Source organism: Platichthys flesus, chromosome 7 (assembly GCF_949316205.1).
Source record: "Platichthys flesus chromosome 7, fPlaFle2.1, whole genome shotgun sequence".
Taxonomy (NCBI): domain Eukaryota; kingdom Metazoa; phylum Chordata; class Actinopteri; order Pleuronectiformes; family Pleuronectidae; genus Platichthys; species Platichthys flesus.
Genome location: NC_084951.1, coordinates 23,685,417 through 23,700,691, shown reverse-complemented (window position 1 = coordinate 23,700,691; position 15,275 = coordinate 23,685,417). Strand labels below are relative to the sequence as shown.

Here is a 15,275-nt window from a genome sequence, read left to right as displayed (position 1 = left end):
TGAAATCAGGAACCAGGATTTATCTGTTTCATGAAGCTGGTTGGAGCAAATACAAAAAGGTTTAACCACAGATCTTAGCCGTCAAGAAACTAGAGGGGTCACTCAGAAGAGGGTCTCCCTCCGCCAAGTCCCTAAAGTCCCTTTGAAATCACTAGATCTGGATTTTTATATGCATCTGCACCAGACTCATAAATATCAGTCTCTGAGAAATCAACAGATATGATGTAAAACACACAATCTAACAAAATTAAAGATCTGATCTGGATCAAACTTGAATGGGTTCTTCCCTGATCCAACTCTCATCTTCCCAATAAGTTTAGTCTTTTATTTAGTTTTCTGCTAAAGAACAGATAAAGAAACTTAAGTGAAAACTTGACCTCCTCAGTAGAGGTGTTTCTTCCTTGGAGTCGAGAGCCAAAGTTGTTCCCCACCTTTACTTCAGTTGCAGTTTATTGAAAGGCACTTGTTGACTGGCTCTCTGTGCAGGATGCTTCAGGCTGAGCTCAGGTTTCAAACGATGCATGTAAGTGCATCAAGACTTGATGTTTCCTGTCTGACATTAGGAACCTCAAAGAGAACACATGTTTCAGTCCTGTAAACTGACTGTGACACAGAGAACCTGAGGACGTGCTCCTGGTCAGACGGGTTCTAAACCTCCTTTATGAAGCAGAGTGTCCTGACTGGTCACGTCTTCCTCTCCTCCTCCTCCTCCTCCTCCTCCTCCTCCTCCTCCTCCTCCTCCTCCTCCGACCTGCTCATCTCGTGACTGCAGCCGCCGGTGATCCGCTGTCACTTCACTGCTCAGTGACTCTTCACTGAACCTCGTCCCATTCGTGCACAAACTAAAACTAGCTTGCAGATTCGTATTCTGTCTTAAAAAGTCACCGCTGAGCAACATTTTAGCCGTTTGGTGGAGTCACTGTGACCAACAACCAACGCTCGGTGTCACGTTGTTGTCGTCGTCGTCGTTGTTGTTTTTGTTTTTTTCTGTTTTCTTCTTCTTCTTCTTCTAACTAAATGCCCAATGGATTTTTCTCTTTGTATTGACTGGACAATGTAATCTATTGGTGTTGATTAAAAATGCCCTGGTAGCTTGTGGATTGCTAAAGTGGTCAGATTAATGTACTGTATAGCTGTACAAAGAGTGATAACAGATGTTTTAAACCTTTCTTTTCTCTGTGGGTACAGCACTGTTTCAAAAAAATATCAAAGTGGTTTTTTAGCCCTTTGCCTGTTTTAACTTATAATTTGGTGGTGGTCTGTATTTCTTCTATTGTTATTTATATCATTTGAAATTGTTGCCCTTGCTGCACTGATGAGAGACTGTAGCTCTGTGCGGGGGGGTCGTACTGTAAACCTGTGTGAAGCTTTGTATTTTCCCCTCTGGTTTGGACTCAGTGAAAGTGTGATGTTTACATGTACAGTTTTTAAAAATACTTTTTCTTTTTCGCGTCTTATTCAGGCTGTTTTTCTTCCTCCTCCGCCCCCCCCCCCCTTCACCTTTTCCCTTTAATCTGTGTACATTTGCTCAGATGCTTTTTTCCTTTTTCTCTGTTGTTGTTGTTTCATTGCATCAAGTGCAGACGTGGCCTCCTTGAGGACTTGGTCACGCGGCCTGTGTGCCGGGACGTGGTCGGCTCGCTGCTGTGATGGCTTCCAGCATTTTAATCTTGAGTAAAGAAAAAAAAAAAACACGAAAGGGAACTGTCACAACTTCTCAAAGTGGACCAGGAAAGATTTATCAAGGATCAAAGACGACTTTAATCAGCTGTTTTAAAAAAAAATACTGTCGTGGCCTAAACGCAGAGAGAGAGAGAGAGAGAGCAGTGGAGTGTAGGTACATTTATTATGCTACATTAAGTGCTCATAATCTTTTAATATCCCGGCCGAGTTGTCGGGGGGGAACTCCTTGTCCTTTACCTGACTGGTGCCCTGATAGGTTCACTTTGACCTGTTGTAATATCTCCTTGATAACACGAAAGCCATTCCCCTCTTCTGGCCTTTTAAGGGGAACCCATAAACCTCAGGAAATACTGAATCTCCAAGTTTAGTTTGTATCCGCTGATTTCTTCTGAGATGAGATTTTAAGTCTCTTAACGAAAAACCATTAACATTTATATGAGATGTCTATTGTTTTGTACATTTATCATTGTGATTTTAAAAGTGGAGCTTTTTTCCAGTACCTGTGACTTAATATTTTTAATTTTGTTTTTTTTGATTTTTTCTTTTGGAGTGTTTATAGGTATGAATATTTATTATTATATGTGAAACTACAAAAAGACAAAAGAAAAAGGTTGAACCTGTTTCATTTGTATGTTTCATGCGAAACCTGTCGAGGTGAGACTCTCTGCCTCTTACATATCACTGATGAGGGACTCGTGTTTGTTTGGAAAATGGCGCTTTTTTCAGTGTTGCATCGACGCTATGACAAAAAAATACACCAGTGGTTTACCAACGGCAGAGTTTCAAGGCTCTCCTCTTCTCCTGAGATGTCAGTCAATGAATAAAATAGTGCGATGAGCTATCAGACTCGGACCTCCTGCGTGCTTTCATTGTCTCCACATCACCCACACACACATGCGGATCCTCTCATTGTTACTGTATCATTGGTGTCCACAAGAGGGCAGCAGAGCTACACAGTGTGGTTAGTTCAGTGACAATAATCTTATCTTGAAAACTAGACATTTAATCAAGGAATTTACTATATTTATATATATTAAGCCATTATAAGTAGAGATCCAGATTATTTCCAGGTTTGATTTTGGTGAGTAATTTAATAATGTGTCGAGTTTAAACCTAATAATGAAGTATGTTCTCAATTTTTAAAGAATGGTAACTACAGCTTTTTTTTTGGGGGGGGGGGGGGGTCATTAGGCCAACTAATTTACCCTATGCCAATTTCTACAATATATTGTTTTAGTTTAGTTTAAATTATTCATTCCTGTTTATTTTAATATGTAGACTTAATTCTCTAGAGTTTTATTACTTTTCATCAAAGTTCTAATCTGACCTCAAACATCTTGCCTGATGTCTTAATAACCCTCAGCTGTAAATTAATTCTTTACCTGATTTAATGCAACTCTCCTTTTTATATCAGATAGAGTTTTTTTCTTTGTGCACTTTCCCTGACTTATTAATCTAAACCTGCATCGTGTGATAAAAACCTCTCACACAAACCTTTCATTCAAAAGTTCAGTTCAGACTTTGAAATCTTTCTTCCGAGAACTTTCTTTGTGAAATTCCCGACATGACTCAGAACAAGCGGTAAACAACTGTGCCCTGTTTGCACCTGGACTGTGTTGACACGGAAAGTCGCTCCGTGACACGTGGACACACACAAGCTCAGGGTTTCACGTTTTCTGCTCATGCCGCTGATCAAATACAAAAACTAAAACCAGACAACATCCGACCTCCGGCAAACAGACAGAACACTTCTTCCCTTTAAATATCTAAGATAACACAATGATGCACCGTGTTGACCTGAGCTGCAGCAGGTTGAACATCTGTCTCCGCAGTAGATCTCTGTTGCCTTTAAATGACCTTGGTCTTGCACTAATTATACTTTATTTAACTTTTTTGAAAATAGCACAGATATGTTGCAATTTGAATTAAGACCTCATTCATGTTTTTATTTGTTTAAGTTTCCATCCAGGCCAAAAATAAATCTTTTAAGGGATTGATTGATTTCATTATTTGTCCAAATAGGACATTTTTCCACACACAAACAAACATAACAACACACATACACAAACACAATAACAGAGACGTTGCAACTAAAGCAGCTATGGATTGACAGGAGTGGACTTTTGGTCCAGAGCAGAAGGACATCTTCACTTCTGTGCTTGTTTCGACAAATCTGGACATTTTTAATCTATTCTTTGGGAACGGGACATAGAGGCGGTAGTGTTGTTGACATGAGATCAGTTTAACTGAGAGGAGGCGACACATAGTCACCCACATTGACCCCTGCACTACTGTTGTTATTGCTTCTACTGGGCTTCATGTTACCAAACCAACACAATACAAAATGTCAGAACACGTCCAATCGAAACCTGTGAAGCACTCATTCATATTTGAAAGAAAATAGTATCTTGAAAAATGACGTTCTTTCATCATTCATCGCTTCCTGTCAAGAGTGCACTGAGACCTCCTGAGTGGGGGCAGAGATCTGCACGAGGGGAATCTCCCGTGTCAGGGAAGGATCATCGGTACTTGGTCGGGATCACAGGACACTTTTAGACCACGTTGCCGCTCTGATACGACGCCAGGAATAGTTCAGCTTTAGAGGACGGGGAGGAGGGAGACGCTGAATCTGGCTGATACTGGTCCCGTAAGCATAAAAATATCCGTCCCAGTATGTGGCACTCAATGTGTTACGTGGACAGAAGACTGGAGAGGTTTGACTTTTGTCCCAGTGACTTGAACTGGATGCAGACTTTGTTCAGCCTATTCTTAGATGCCGGTGTGTGCACATTGCAAAATGTTCCCCGCGAGTTATTTCATGGAACAGTCGAAATAGATAATCAGCGAGTTCGTTGATCTTTCTGACAGAAGGTTCTGGATATTTTAAGCTCAAGTATGAAAATGACCCAAGAGATGAGTTTTACAGGAAATCTGTCCCAGTTCTACCACTGGGAAATTAAATAATAAGTAATCATAATTACAGATTATATGAAATATCGCAATCAACCTTGAATGAGTTTGTGAAAGAAGGTGAATGGATTAGTTGTTATTCAACTAACTGACATGAGTACCTTACGCCTGGTTTCTCCTGATAAGAGTTGGTCGCTGATTGTAGTTTTTCATGTGTTTACTGGGCAGCAATATTAGAAATGTAGATGTATTCAATTCAACACTCAAAGTTCATATATGTATATTTTAAAGTTTAAAATATTGCATTTGAAGAAAAACACCCAGATTGAAGAGGGAGCTGAGTTTTCGACCGAACATTTTGTTAAAAGCAATATAAAATGAATATATACGATGTGTTATATTTATTGTTTTTATTTTGAAACAACAAACCAGAGCCTTAAATTACATTCATAAACTCCTAATACTGCTGTCAAGTATGTAGACAGAAAAAAACTACTAAAATCCCCCCAAAACAAGTAGTAAATGATATGACAATACATTCAGTCAGTCCAAAAACTGTGAGCACACCATGGTGAAGTTGAAGAATTTGCACGGACTGAATCTCTGAAAACAAACTGTTGCAAAACATCTTTTTATAAATGAGATTTATGTCCCTCTTCATTTCCATGCTGTGCACATATTACGGCAGCAGGTCCGTGCTACTTTATTTTTGGAAGGTACGTTCAGGTCAGCTCACTGCGGCGGCTGTTTCCGACAAGTTTCTAAGTTTGGCTACAACCAGCATCCAAAATAACCAGATGGTTGAGTCAGACTCGTCTCCAGGAGCTGTTGACCCACATCGGCCTGAAGGTGATGTGTCAACTGAATGAATCATTGCTAATCATATCAGAGCTAGAACCAGATTAGGTGTGTTCTGCATGTAAGCCGCGTTTGCTCCCATAGTTATGAGACAGCTGCTCTGCTGTTATATAAAGAGTCATTGTTGGTGTATAAAGTTTATCAGCGCTTGTATAGAAACAATAAGACCCAACACAAGTCTTGACTTCAAGCTTTTTATTTGTGATTTTCAACAGCGTCAAGTTACAAGAGAAACAAAATGAAAAACAAACTTTTTACACACTTTAGTTGTTGTATTTTTTTGGTCGTATTAAAACATAGACATACTATACGGAGGCAAAAAGCAAAAGTTAGTTCTATTTAATAGATAAAAAACCACCCCCATCATCTCCAGCACTGGACTATGTGATGGAACGCTGAGGGTGAGGGAGCTGAGGGTGAAGGAGCTGAGGGTGAAGGAGCTCAGGATGAAGGTGCTGAGGGTGAAGGAGCTGAGGGTGAAGGAGCTGAGGGTGAAGGAGCTGAGGGTGAAGGAGCTGAGGGTGAAGATGCTGAGGGTGAAGGAGCTGAGGGTGAAGGAGCTGAGGGTGAAGATGCTGAGGGTGAAGGAGCTGAGGGTGAAGGAGCTCAGGATGAAGGTGCTGAGGGTGAAGGAGCTGAGGGTGAAGGAGCTGAGGGTGAAGGAGCTGAGGGTGAAGGAGCTGAGGGTGAAGGGGCTGAGGGTGAAGGAGATGAGGGTGAAGGGACTGAGGATGAAGGGACTGAGTGTGAAGGAGCTGAGGGTGAAGGGACTGAGGGTGAAGGGGCTGTAGGTGAAGGGGCTGAGGGTGAAGGAGATGAGGGTGAAGGAGCTGAGGGTGAAGAGGATGAGGTAGAAGGAGCTGAGGGTGAAGGAGCTGAGGGTGAAGGGGATGAGGGTGAAGGTGCTGAGGATGAAGGGGATGAGGGTGAAGGTGCTGAGGATGAAGGGGATGAGGGTGAAGGAGCTGAGGGTGAGGAGCTGAGGGTGAAGGGACTGAGGTTGAAAGAGCTGAGGGTGAAGGGACTGAGGTTGAAGGAGCTGAGGGTGAAGGAGATGAGGCTAAAGGGGCTGAGTGTGAAGGTGCTGAGGATGAAGGGGATGAGGGTGAAGGAGCTGAAGGTGAAGGAGCTGAGGGTGAAGGAGCTCAGGGGTCGGAGGTCACAGGGCGGGAGGATGTACTAGGAGGAAGCTGGAGTCGTTGACTTTCCGTATTCGCTGCTTTCGCTGAGTTGTCTGTTCAGAACCATTTCCCGGGCGATGCAGGTCACCTGACCGTCGGCCACTGTGTAGGTTTTGTTCCTTCGAACACGGAGAAAGATTCAAAGTTTAACCCACAAAACTAAAAACAGAACAAAAACCAAACTGACAACAAGTGCGGTTGAATCACGACACTCACTTTTGACTCTCGGATCCGTTCTGCATGCCGGGCTGGTTCTGCTTTGCGAAGAAAAACGAAGTCCACCAGTGGCCGGAGTCTTGCCTTGGAAGTCCTGAAGGGAACAACATGGATTACATTAAAGATGGTGTCTTTGATGCAGGGCGGAGTCACGTCTTCACACTTAAAACTGAAAAATTTCACGTGGTCCTCTCCCGTACCTGGGTGGTGTGGAATGACCTCCCCCGTGTGCTCGGCGCTGCCACAGGAGCTGTTGCTGGAGGTGGAGCCGATTCGTCCTGACACAAAAACAACACAGGAGATTATAAACCAAAGGAAATCTCATCAAAGACATAAACAGGAAACAAAACACAACCACCCAAAACATGGCACTGGTCATTTGTGACCAACCACTCAAATGAAGACAGTGTAGACAGGCCACGTCTGACTCACTTCTGTAGTAGTCGTGGGTGGCGATGAGAGAACCAGTTGATGGGATTGAGGCCATTTTCTCCGACTTCAGGTGGAAAACCGATCAAAGATGGAAAATGGAGACCTGCACGGGGGACACAGGGAAAAAGATGGAAGATTATTTTACTGGATTAACCGATGCTGTTTCGTTTTCAGCCTAATCTCTATTCCATGTTATCTTAAAAGGGATTTGGCCGCATCCTGTGTTTGGTTTGTGGCGACATGAGGAAGCACATCTGCACTGACAGCACTCGCAGAACAACATGTCACTCCGGGTGCATTTCAGGGAAGCTCCACCGCCTCCGTCCATGCCCTTTGTCCTCAATTCCTTCAGCGGAGTGAAGAAACGGGGACAGCTGCCTCGGAGAATCTCGTTTCCCATGGCTCAAATAACCGGGTGTGTGTGTCAGTGTGTGTCTGTGTGTGTGGGAATGTGTCCACGTGTCCAGATAGACTCAGATAAGATTGTGCATGAGCTGGTGCATGAGTTGTCTGCGTGGCTGTCTACATCAGGGTGCCAGGGCGCCTGCAGAACACGACTTGTTTGCATGGCTGCTGTTGCCTGGAAACTATAGACGGCTCAATCCAGAAATACCTTCAGAGCCAAATGCAAAAATCAAGCTAACCCTAACACATTTCAGGATTCATTGATAATGCAGACAATTGTAATTGCTTTTTTTTTGTTTGTGCAGTTTTCATATCCCACATGTATTTCAGCCCCTTTGAACTTGAGTGTGTTGGGAGCCTGAGAACCAGTTGGAGGCTGTAAAGCTTAACTCCAGGTGAACAGCAGATGGCTTCGGGGATTTCACGTCTGCACTTCACAGCCCAGTTCAACACAAACACACAGACGTTTACCTGTGCTTCTAGAAGTGTAGTGGTTTGTGGACATGTGACCTTTCAAATATTCTCAAACTGACACACAACAGCTGTAACACACAAACATCACAGGTACAAACACTTCCTTTGTGTTTAGTGATGAAAACAGCTGCTGTGACACTGATGTGTGGGAAATGAACCTGATGCTCTGGAGTGTTTTTAATAAAGTCGTCAGATTCAACCCACAGGCAGAAGAGATGAGGCTGAATGTGTCCTCAGAGTGATGATGGGTGTGTGTCAGTGTTTCTCTCTTACCTGTGAGATGCTGCTGCTGGAACCAGGTTCTCAGGAGCTGCAGGTTGGGACTGAGGCTGATCAGTGGATGAGAGAGAACCAGTCGACAGGCTGCTGGTGAACAGGCTGCTGGTCAAAGAGCTGCTGGTGAACAGGCTGCTGGTCAAAGAGCTGCTGGTGTCACTGACTCAGCTCAGACTGTTGAGAAGCTTTTATAGCAGCTGACCAGAGGGGGCGGGGCCTGTGGCAGCTCCAGGACTCAGAAGGTGCAGAGGGGCACTGAACAGAACAGACATAGAACAGACATAGATTATATAGAACAGACATAGATTATATAGAACACATAGAATTCATAGAGAACACATAGAACGCACATAAAACACATAGAACGCACATAGATTACATAAGGAACAGATCGACTTATTTTCAAGGAGTCGTCTTCTGTTTACACAATGTTTATAATAACATTAACGATGTCCGAAGCTTTATTATTGACAAATTAGTTTTTACGTAGTTGAAAACTTAAACTTGTGCAGAAGACCTTCAGACGTAGCTACAAGAGCCCTTCAACATCTTGTCCTATATATAATATATATTGAAGTGCTTCAAGTTGTGATCAATGAACGGTTCCTGCATGACACTGCCCCATACCCACATGTACGGTGGCCCTCAAGTGCAAATCATAGCAAAAACATAAAATGTATAGCTGCAAAACAACAGACTGTTATAATTTAAAAATTATGAGTCCTCCTCAGCATGCAACCTTCCCTGGTGGTCTAGTGGTTAGGATTCGGCGCTCTCACCGCCGCGGCCCGGGTTCGATTCCCGGTCAGGGAACTCACTTTTAGCCTCTTGTTTATGTTTTCAGGTTTACAGGACCGAATCTTCTCACTGACGCGATCCAGACTTTTATATGAATTATTTGTACAAACCATAATCTCTAGCTGTTTAACACATCCCAAACAAAACCCTGCAGGTCCAGGTTCATTTAGAGGCCTCTAGCGCCACCTGGTGTATGGTGGTGTAGAGCTCAACACACTGCAAATTAAGAAAACAACCTCAATTTGATGCTTTGTGTTCCATCCCCACTGACTAGTAGCAGACTAGTAGTAAATCAGTAACTTCACAAAGCATTGAAATACAACCGGGTTCATCACTTCTTTGGGTTCCCTGGAGGAATTCAGGAATTAAAAATTATATTTACTTACTTAAGACCATTAACTACAAAAAAACACACACACACACAAACCATCCAATGTACTTTAATGAAAAATCAAGTACAAATCAAGTACAAAAATACTTGTTTTTAATTACAATTGATGGCAGTGGGTGCATAGTGCAGATGATTCAGATTATTAGTTTACTGTGCTCATATCTAAAATTACACAAATTGCATATATGAAACCTATTAAAAACCTAACTATTTGAGGGTTAAAAGAAGGTCACATTACAAATTCAATACATTCTATTTGTCATCCTGAGTTAATTAGGAGTGAGAAATAACAGTGGACACTTTGAGCACGGACAGGGAGGTCAAATGAAATGTTTTTTTTTACTTTACAAGGTATGAAAATTATAGAACTGTGGTGTGTTCTCTCATGAGCTGTGGCGTGAGGATCTTCTCTCTGACCCGGACATGTCGGCACTACTCGTCACCTTATCCTGTCGGAGTCAGACAGAAAACAAGAGATCAGTGAACAGGAAAGAAAACTTTGTTCACGTCTGCTGTTTTTAAATATACTCACCTTCACAGTCCCAACCATTTCCTCAAAGGACTTGAAAGTAGACGAGTGTCTGTGGAGAAATATACAAAGACCAGTTAGCCACTGGTTTGAGAGCAAGTAGAAGGAAAGAAGGGAAACCCAGGGTCACAGTGTTTTACCTCATGCTCGGGACACTGATGGTGTGGCTCAGGTTTCTGGGGGAAAGAAGAGAGAAGGAAGGAGAAGGTTGATATTTTAACTTTTAAAATGACAATAAGACTTTATGAACAATACAGAACCTGCATTAAAAATAGAAGCTTTTATCACACATCTTATATTTCTTATGTATGATACTGTTCAACAAACAAATGTCATAATTACTAATGTAGCTGGTCCAGTGTTAAGGGCTTGAAGATGATTTAAGGTTGTTTTTAATAATTTTGTATTGTGCATTGTTTGTTCTGTTGGACAGATAAGCCTTTAATAAATTAAATTATAATATCTGACATATTCTAATATAATAGTATATTCAGGGGTTGTATAGATGCACAAAGACAACTAGACTTGCTTGTGTTTCTTGAAATATGATTATTATCATCTATCTTTGGTTTAAAGCTGAAACTAGTGTTTTCTCATTCATTTGTCACTCATAACTTTTAAAGACATTTTTAATTGTCTGGAATTGATATAAATATAACTAATTGATTGGTTCTCAAAGTATCTTTGTACCTTAGTTTCTGCCAGTTTAATTATCAATTTAATCCATTTATTAAGACTGTATGACAACACAAACTTAAGTTGTACAAAGATAGAATTCACTTCAGATTCTAATCATTCTGGTTCATATTATATTTTCTGGTAAAGACACACAAACACACACGCACACACTTTTCAGTGGACTCAGCTTCACGTTGGACTCAGTGTTGTAACAAACAGACGTGTCTTACCGGGGGGGACTCGGGAGAGGCAGAGCTCTGTTGGGTTTGCAGCGTGAAGATAAAGACAGACACACAGATAACGTCACACACAAGCTTCTGTTTCCACAAGCACGAGAACAACAACAGACTTAACAGCCACTGCTGCTGATGTCCAGATGTACTGGTGTGATTGGATTACAGGCTGGGTACTGGTCCAACCAGCAGCACAAGACAGGACACTCAACTCTGAGGGACTAGAAAACTAAAACTCCACAGAACATTTATGCTGTGTCTCAGTTTAGTTTTGTGTTGTTTGGAGAGTTTAATCAATTAAACCCCTCTGAGGCCTAAAAGGGGGGGGGGGGGGTATGATAATGATGGGGGAACCACTTGAAAGGGATATTATGCAAGCATTATTCTTTATTTTTATCATCAGCGCATATACCTCCACCCAACAGTCCCTTAATTCAATCAAGCTGCACTAAATTTCCCACACCACTTAATACGCCTGGTTTCTTTCATCAAGATCCATGAATTATTCTCTGAGAAGGTGGAGAAAATGTGGAAGGAAGTGAAAAATAATTCCTGGATGAGTTCCCCCAAAGTTTAATGGATTCCATAAAAACTAAATCCTTCACTAGGTTTCATGGACATTATTTCTCAATAATAAATCAACCGACATTGTTTTTGTTATTAGTAACATTGTGACAAACATGACTAATCCATCTCCAGTTGTTCCTCTTTCAGTCAGAGTTTTAATCAAGATGCTGAAGGTTTAAAACTTCTTTAAAAACTATAAACTACTATTTCAAGCTAACGTCTCCGGCTCTTTTTGGTTTGTTATGATTCACTTCTTCTTTAAGTCGTCAAGCTGGTGTCTGTGATTCTGTGATTCTGTGATTCTGTGACTCTTTAATCCCGTAAACCTCAGTCAACTTCATATTCACGCCGCGGGCTAGTCACACAGTGGAGATGATCTGATTAGATTTCTGAGCACCTTGCGCCGTAAATTTGCATATTAATAAACAAACACTGGTTTGCCTAAAGCTTTTGTACCTTGTCAACACTCTAAGCTAATAATTGATATCATACATGAAGCAAGCAAAGAGAAACACGTTGGCATGAAAACCCTTCACTGATAAATGAGTCAATTGGATTAATTAGGAGGAAACTGTTTTAACTCACGGACAAGCAGCAGACTTCATGCACACGTCACGTTTACCACATTAGAAATAGATGATCTGATAAATTTGCTTTGCTGCAGAAATGTGCATATATTTAGGGTAAATGTAGGGAAAAGGAGAGGGTTTTACTTTCTCTTTCTGTTTAGAGTAAAGAGGGAGGAGTTCAGGAACTTACCTCATCTCTGCCAGTCTCCTGGTGATGGCCACGCCCACATTGGACAGCACAGAGGTCGTCGCATGTCCTGCTTGAGAGAGACCGTCCCGTGTCCTCACATACCTGCAGGTAGAGAGAAGACGTGCAGGTCAGGAGCTGAAGGGAAAGTCACAGCACTGACACACTGATGCTTTGTAAACACTGGAGTGAATACAAACAACACAAAGCTCTGATTCACACACTGAAATGAGTCAGAAACCAGCTCATGAACATCAATGGCTTCGGGTTCCACTTTGATTCAAACAAACGCTTCACGTTGGTCCTGTTGATGCTGCTGCTCCCTGTGCTAAGTCCGGCTGTAAGGCTATTAACAGGGCACCGATCCTATTTGATCTGGAAAATCCCATCACTTGTTTCTGAGAATAGATCCTGCTTTAGCATATGAGCCCAGGGCAAACGGGGGGAAACACCTGCAGCTATGATTTACAGCACAAATGTAATCTATAAAGAATGTGATGTCGTTGTGATGACCGACACTCACACGTTGGAGCGGCTGATGTCGTCCAGGGTGGCGGAGGCGGAGAGATATCTGAAACAAGGAAGGAACACGTCAGTGGATCATTACCCCGACTTAAGAGAGGGACCACGACAGTCGTTATTCATTAGCGTGCTGCTCTTGGTTATGTAACCGTGTCACACTACGACAATGTGTGCCAAAGGCTCTGCCGGTGCGGGGGGGGGTCTCAGAGGCATGCAAGGTGCCTGGTGGACTGCTTAAGCATCAGGATGTGTTGTGTTCCATTTAGTACGATTGTCAACATGCGATGAGGCTGCACTCACGGGCCGGATGTCTGCACCTCCTGCCAGCCTTTGGACAGGTTCTGTTTGATGTTGCCGATGGGACTCAAACCAAGCTGCCTCCTGACATCTGTTGCATATTTTTCTTTGGCCAAAAGCACCTGCCGCAAAGTCTGAATTTCATCCTCTGCCTATGTGAGGGGGGGACACATAACAAGCTCTTATCAGAAGATGGATAGTACTGAGCGGATCTTTTTATCGTATTTACATTTTTTACTTCCGGCTTTTTTTATACGATGATAACTAAGACCTGAACCTTTGCAAGTTCATAGCGTAGACCGTCTACTTCCTCATCCGTTAGATCTGAGGGTGAGCGTCCATTGATGGTGGTTTCTGGTGTTCTCGTGGAGAAGTTCACGGACGGTGCAGCTCCACCAAAACCTTAGACAGAAACATGAGAAAATATACCAAACAAAAAATCTTTAACTTGACGTCTCCCAACCTTTGAGCATTTAAAGGCAGCATAGAAACAATGGTGGTCTTAGGGATGCTCCATCAATCGCAGCTTTTAACACCAGATTGAAAACTTTTATATTCACAAGAGACAAAGTAACATCAATGTTTTATTTCATGTTTACAATTACACAGAATTCAATATACTTAATATGTATCAATATTCTAGATAGAGAGAGATAGATAGATAGATGGTTAGTTAATTTGTTTAGATAGATGGATGGATAGATGGGAACATAGATAGATAGATAGATAGATAGATAGATAGATAGATAGATAGATAGATAGTTAGATAGATAGATAGATAGATAGATAGATAGATAGATAGATAGATAGATAGATAGATAGATAGATAGGTGTAAGGAACACCTTGGAGCTGTCCGCGGTGCTGAACGTAACTCTTCGGTGAGCTAAGGCTAACAGCTAACCTGTTGCACTCGGAGCTAACGTTAGCCACCGTCAGTAAAAACAAAATAAACACACGGTAAAAACACAGTAAAAACACAGTTAACACGCAGTAACACACGGTAAACACACAGTAACACACAGTAAACACACAGTTACACACAAAAACAGACAGTAAACACAGCAGGTTTAAACTAACCAGGTGTGAGTACATGTAAGTTAACTTCACAGTGTTGTGTATAGTCGGAGTGAGGTTGTGTTACCTTGTCGGTTCATCGCTGCCTCTGTTGTGTCTTCAGACCTGCGAGCCACTGCTGCCTGTCTCCATCAAGTCAGATCCACACACACACACTGACAACAGCCACAGGATCAGAGAACTATTAATAGTCACACGCACACACACATACACACACGCACACGCACACACATCCACACAAACTCGATTGGAGTAACACTTAACATCTTGTTCTCCTATTATACATTGTATGATATAAGTTTTTTTATTTCTGTTACTTTTTATTATTTATTATGAATGAAGAACATCCATCCCAATATATGCACAACATGGTTCTCACAAAGTACAAGTACACAGACACACACATTCACAACAGAACACACACTTTTCCGGAGTGATTGCAATGTGATGTAAACACAACTGTGACGAGGAGAAAAGAGTTATAGGAAAAATGTGAGAAGGAGATCTGGAACAAGGCCGAGCTCATGAACTAAGTCGAAATAAAAGAAGATTACGACACAGAACCACAGGCGGAATAAAATAAATCCCCCCGACGCACAGATGGGTCCAGCTCTCAGTAAACAAATGGCTCTATAAGTTTCAAAGGACAACGTGTCTGTGACTTTTGAGAACATTTGTGTTTCAACACCTCGTGGACGACGAATAATCTGTTTGGAAAGTCAGTTGAAGAACCTTGAGGCTGCTGAAGATCATTTGTTGAGATTGACTCTTGAAGACATTGTGACGTATTTCATAGAAAATACATTTAACTAAGAAAAAAAAAAATTTAGGCAATGAAAGTAGGAAATTGTTTGTCATAGAAAATTTACGTTTTGCTGTGTGCTTTTTTCCTGGTCGTCCTTTGTGTGTTTCTGTCTTATGTCTTATAATCTATGGGCTGGAGAGACTAAAGAAATACCTTAAAAATAATAAATATATATTCATTCAGTTTAAA

General features: G+C 41.8%; 2 protein-coding genes and 1 non-coding gene across 7 annotated transcripts; 1 reads left to right on the top strand and 2 right to left on the bottom strand.

The window, feature by feature from the left end:
* Positions 1-6,376: 6,376 nt before the first annotated feature.
* On the bottom strand, positions 6,377-8,605 carry ppdpfa (pancreatic progenitor cell differentiation and proliferation factor a). 4 transcript variants are annotated; one of them, XR_009921127.1, is made up of 6 exons: positions 8,433-8,605; positions 7,281-7,383; positions 7,049-7,126; positions 6,849-6,942; positions 6,572-6,751; positions 6,377-6,436 (listed from the first exon to the last, which is right to left on the bottom strand). XR_009921127.1 is itself a non-coding variant. In XM_062391245.1 (5 exons), exons 2-5 carry the CDS (start codon positions 7,333-7,335, stop codon positions 6,631-6,633), a joined length of 348 nt encoding a protein of 115 aa, XP_062247229.1. In that variant the 5' UTR covers positions 7,336-7,383; positions 8,433-8,605; the 3' UTR covers positions 6,561-6,630. The 4 variants fall into 4 exon arrangements, 1 of the variants encoding a protein (XP_062247229.1); XR_009921128.1 differs by having other exon boundaries at positions 6,377-6,411; positions 6,577-6,751; XR_009921126.1 differs by having other exon boundaries at positions 6,426-6,456; positions 6,577-6,751.
* A 571-nt stretch (positions 8,606-9,176) lies between these two features.
* On the top strand, positions 9,177-9,248 carry trnae-cuc (transfer RNA glutamic acid (anticodon CUC)). Its single transcript has one exon. It is a non-coding gene; the product is annotated as a tRNA-Glu (tRNA).
* Positions 9,249-9,657: 409 nt separating this feature from the next.
* Positions 9,658-14,485, bottom strand: LOC133956309 (tumor protein D54-like). 2 transcript variants are annotated; one of them, XM_062391241.1, is made up of 9 exons: positions 14,349-14,485; positions 13,484-13,608; positions 13,210-13,358; positions 12,911-12,958; positions 12,391-12,492; positions 11,062-11,088; positions 10,294-10,329; positions 10,157-10,205; positions 9,658-10,073 (listed from the first exon to the last, which is right to left on the bottom strand). In XM_062391241.1, exons 1-9 carry the CDS (start codon positions 14,359-14,361, stop codon positions 10,008-10,010), a joined length of 615 nt encoding a protein of 204 aa, XP_062247225.1. In that variant the 5' UTR covers positions 14,362-14,485; the 3' UTR covers positions 9,658-10,007. The 2 variants fall into 2 exon arrangements, with proteins under 2 accessions (XP_062247225.1, XP_062247226.1); XM_062391242.1 differs by lacking the exon at positions 11,062-11,088.
* Between the last annotated feature and the right edge of the window lie 790 nt (positions 14,486-15,275).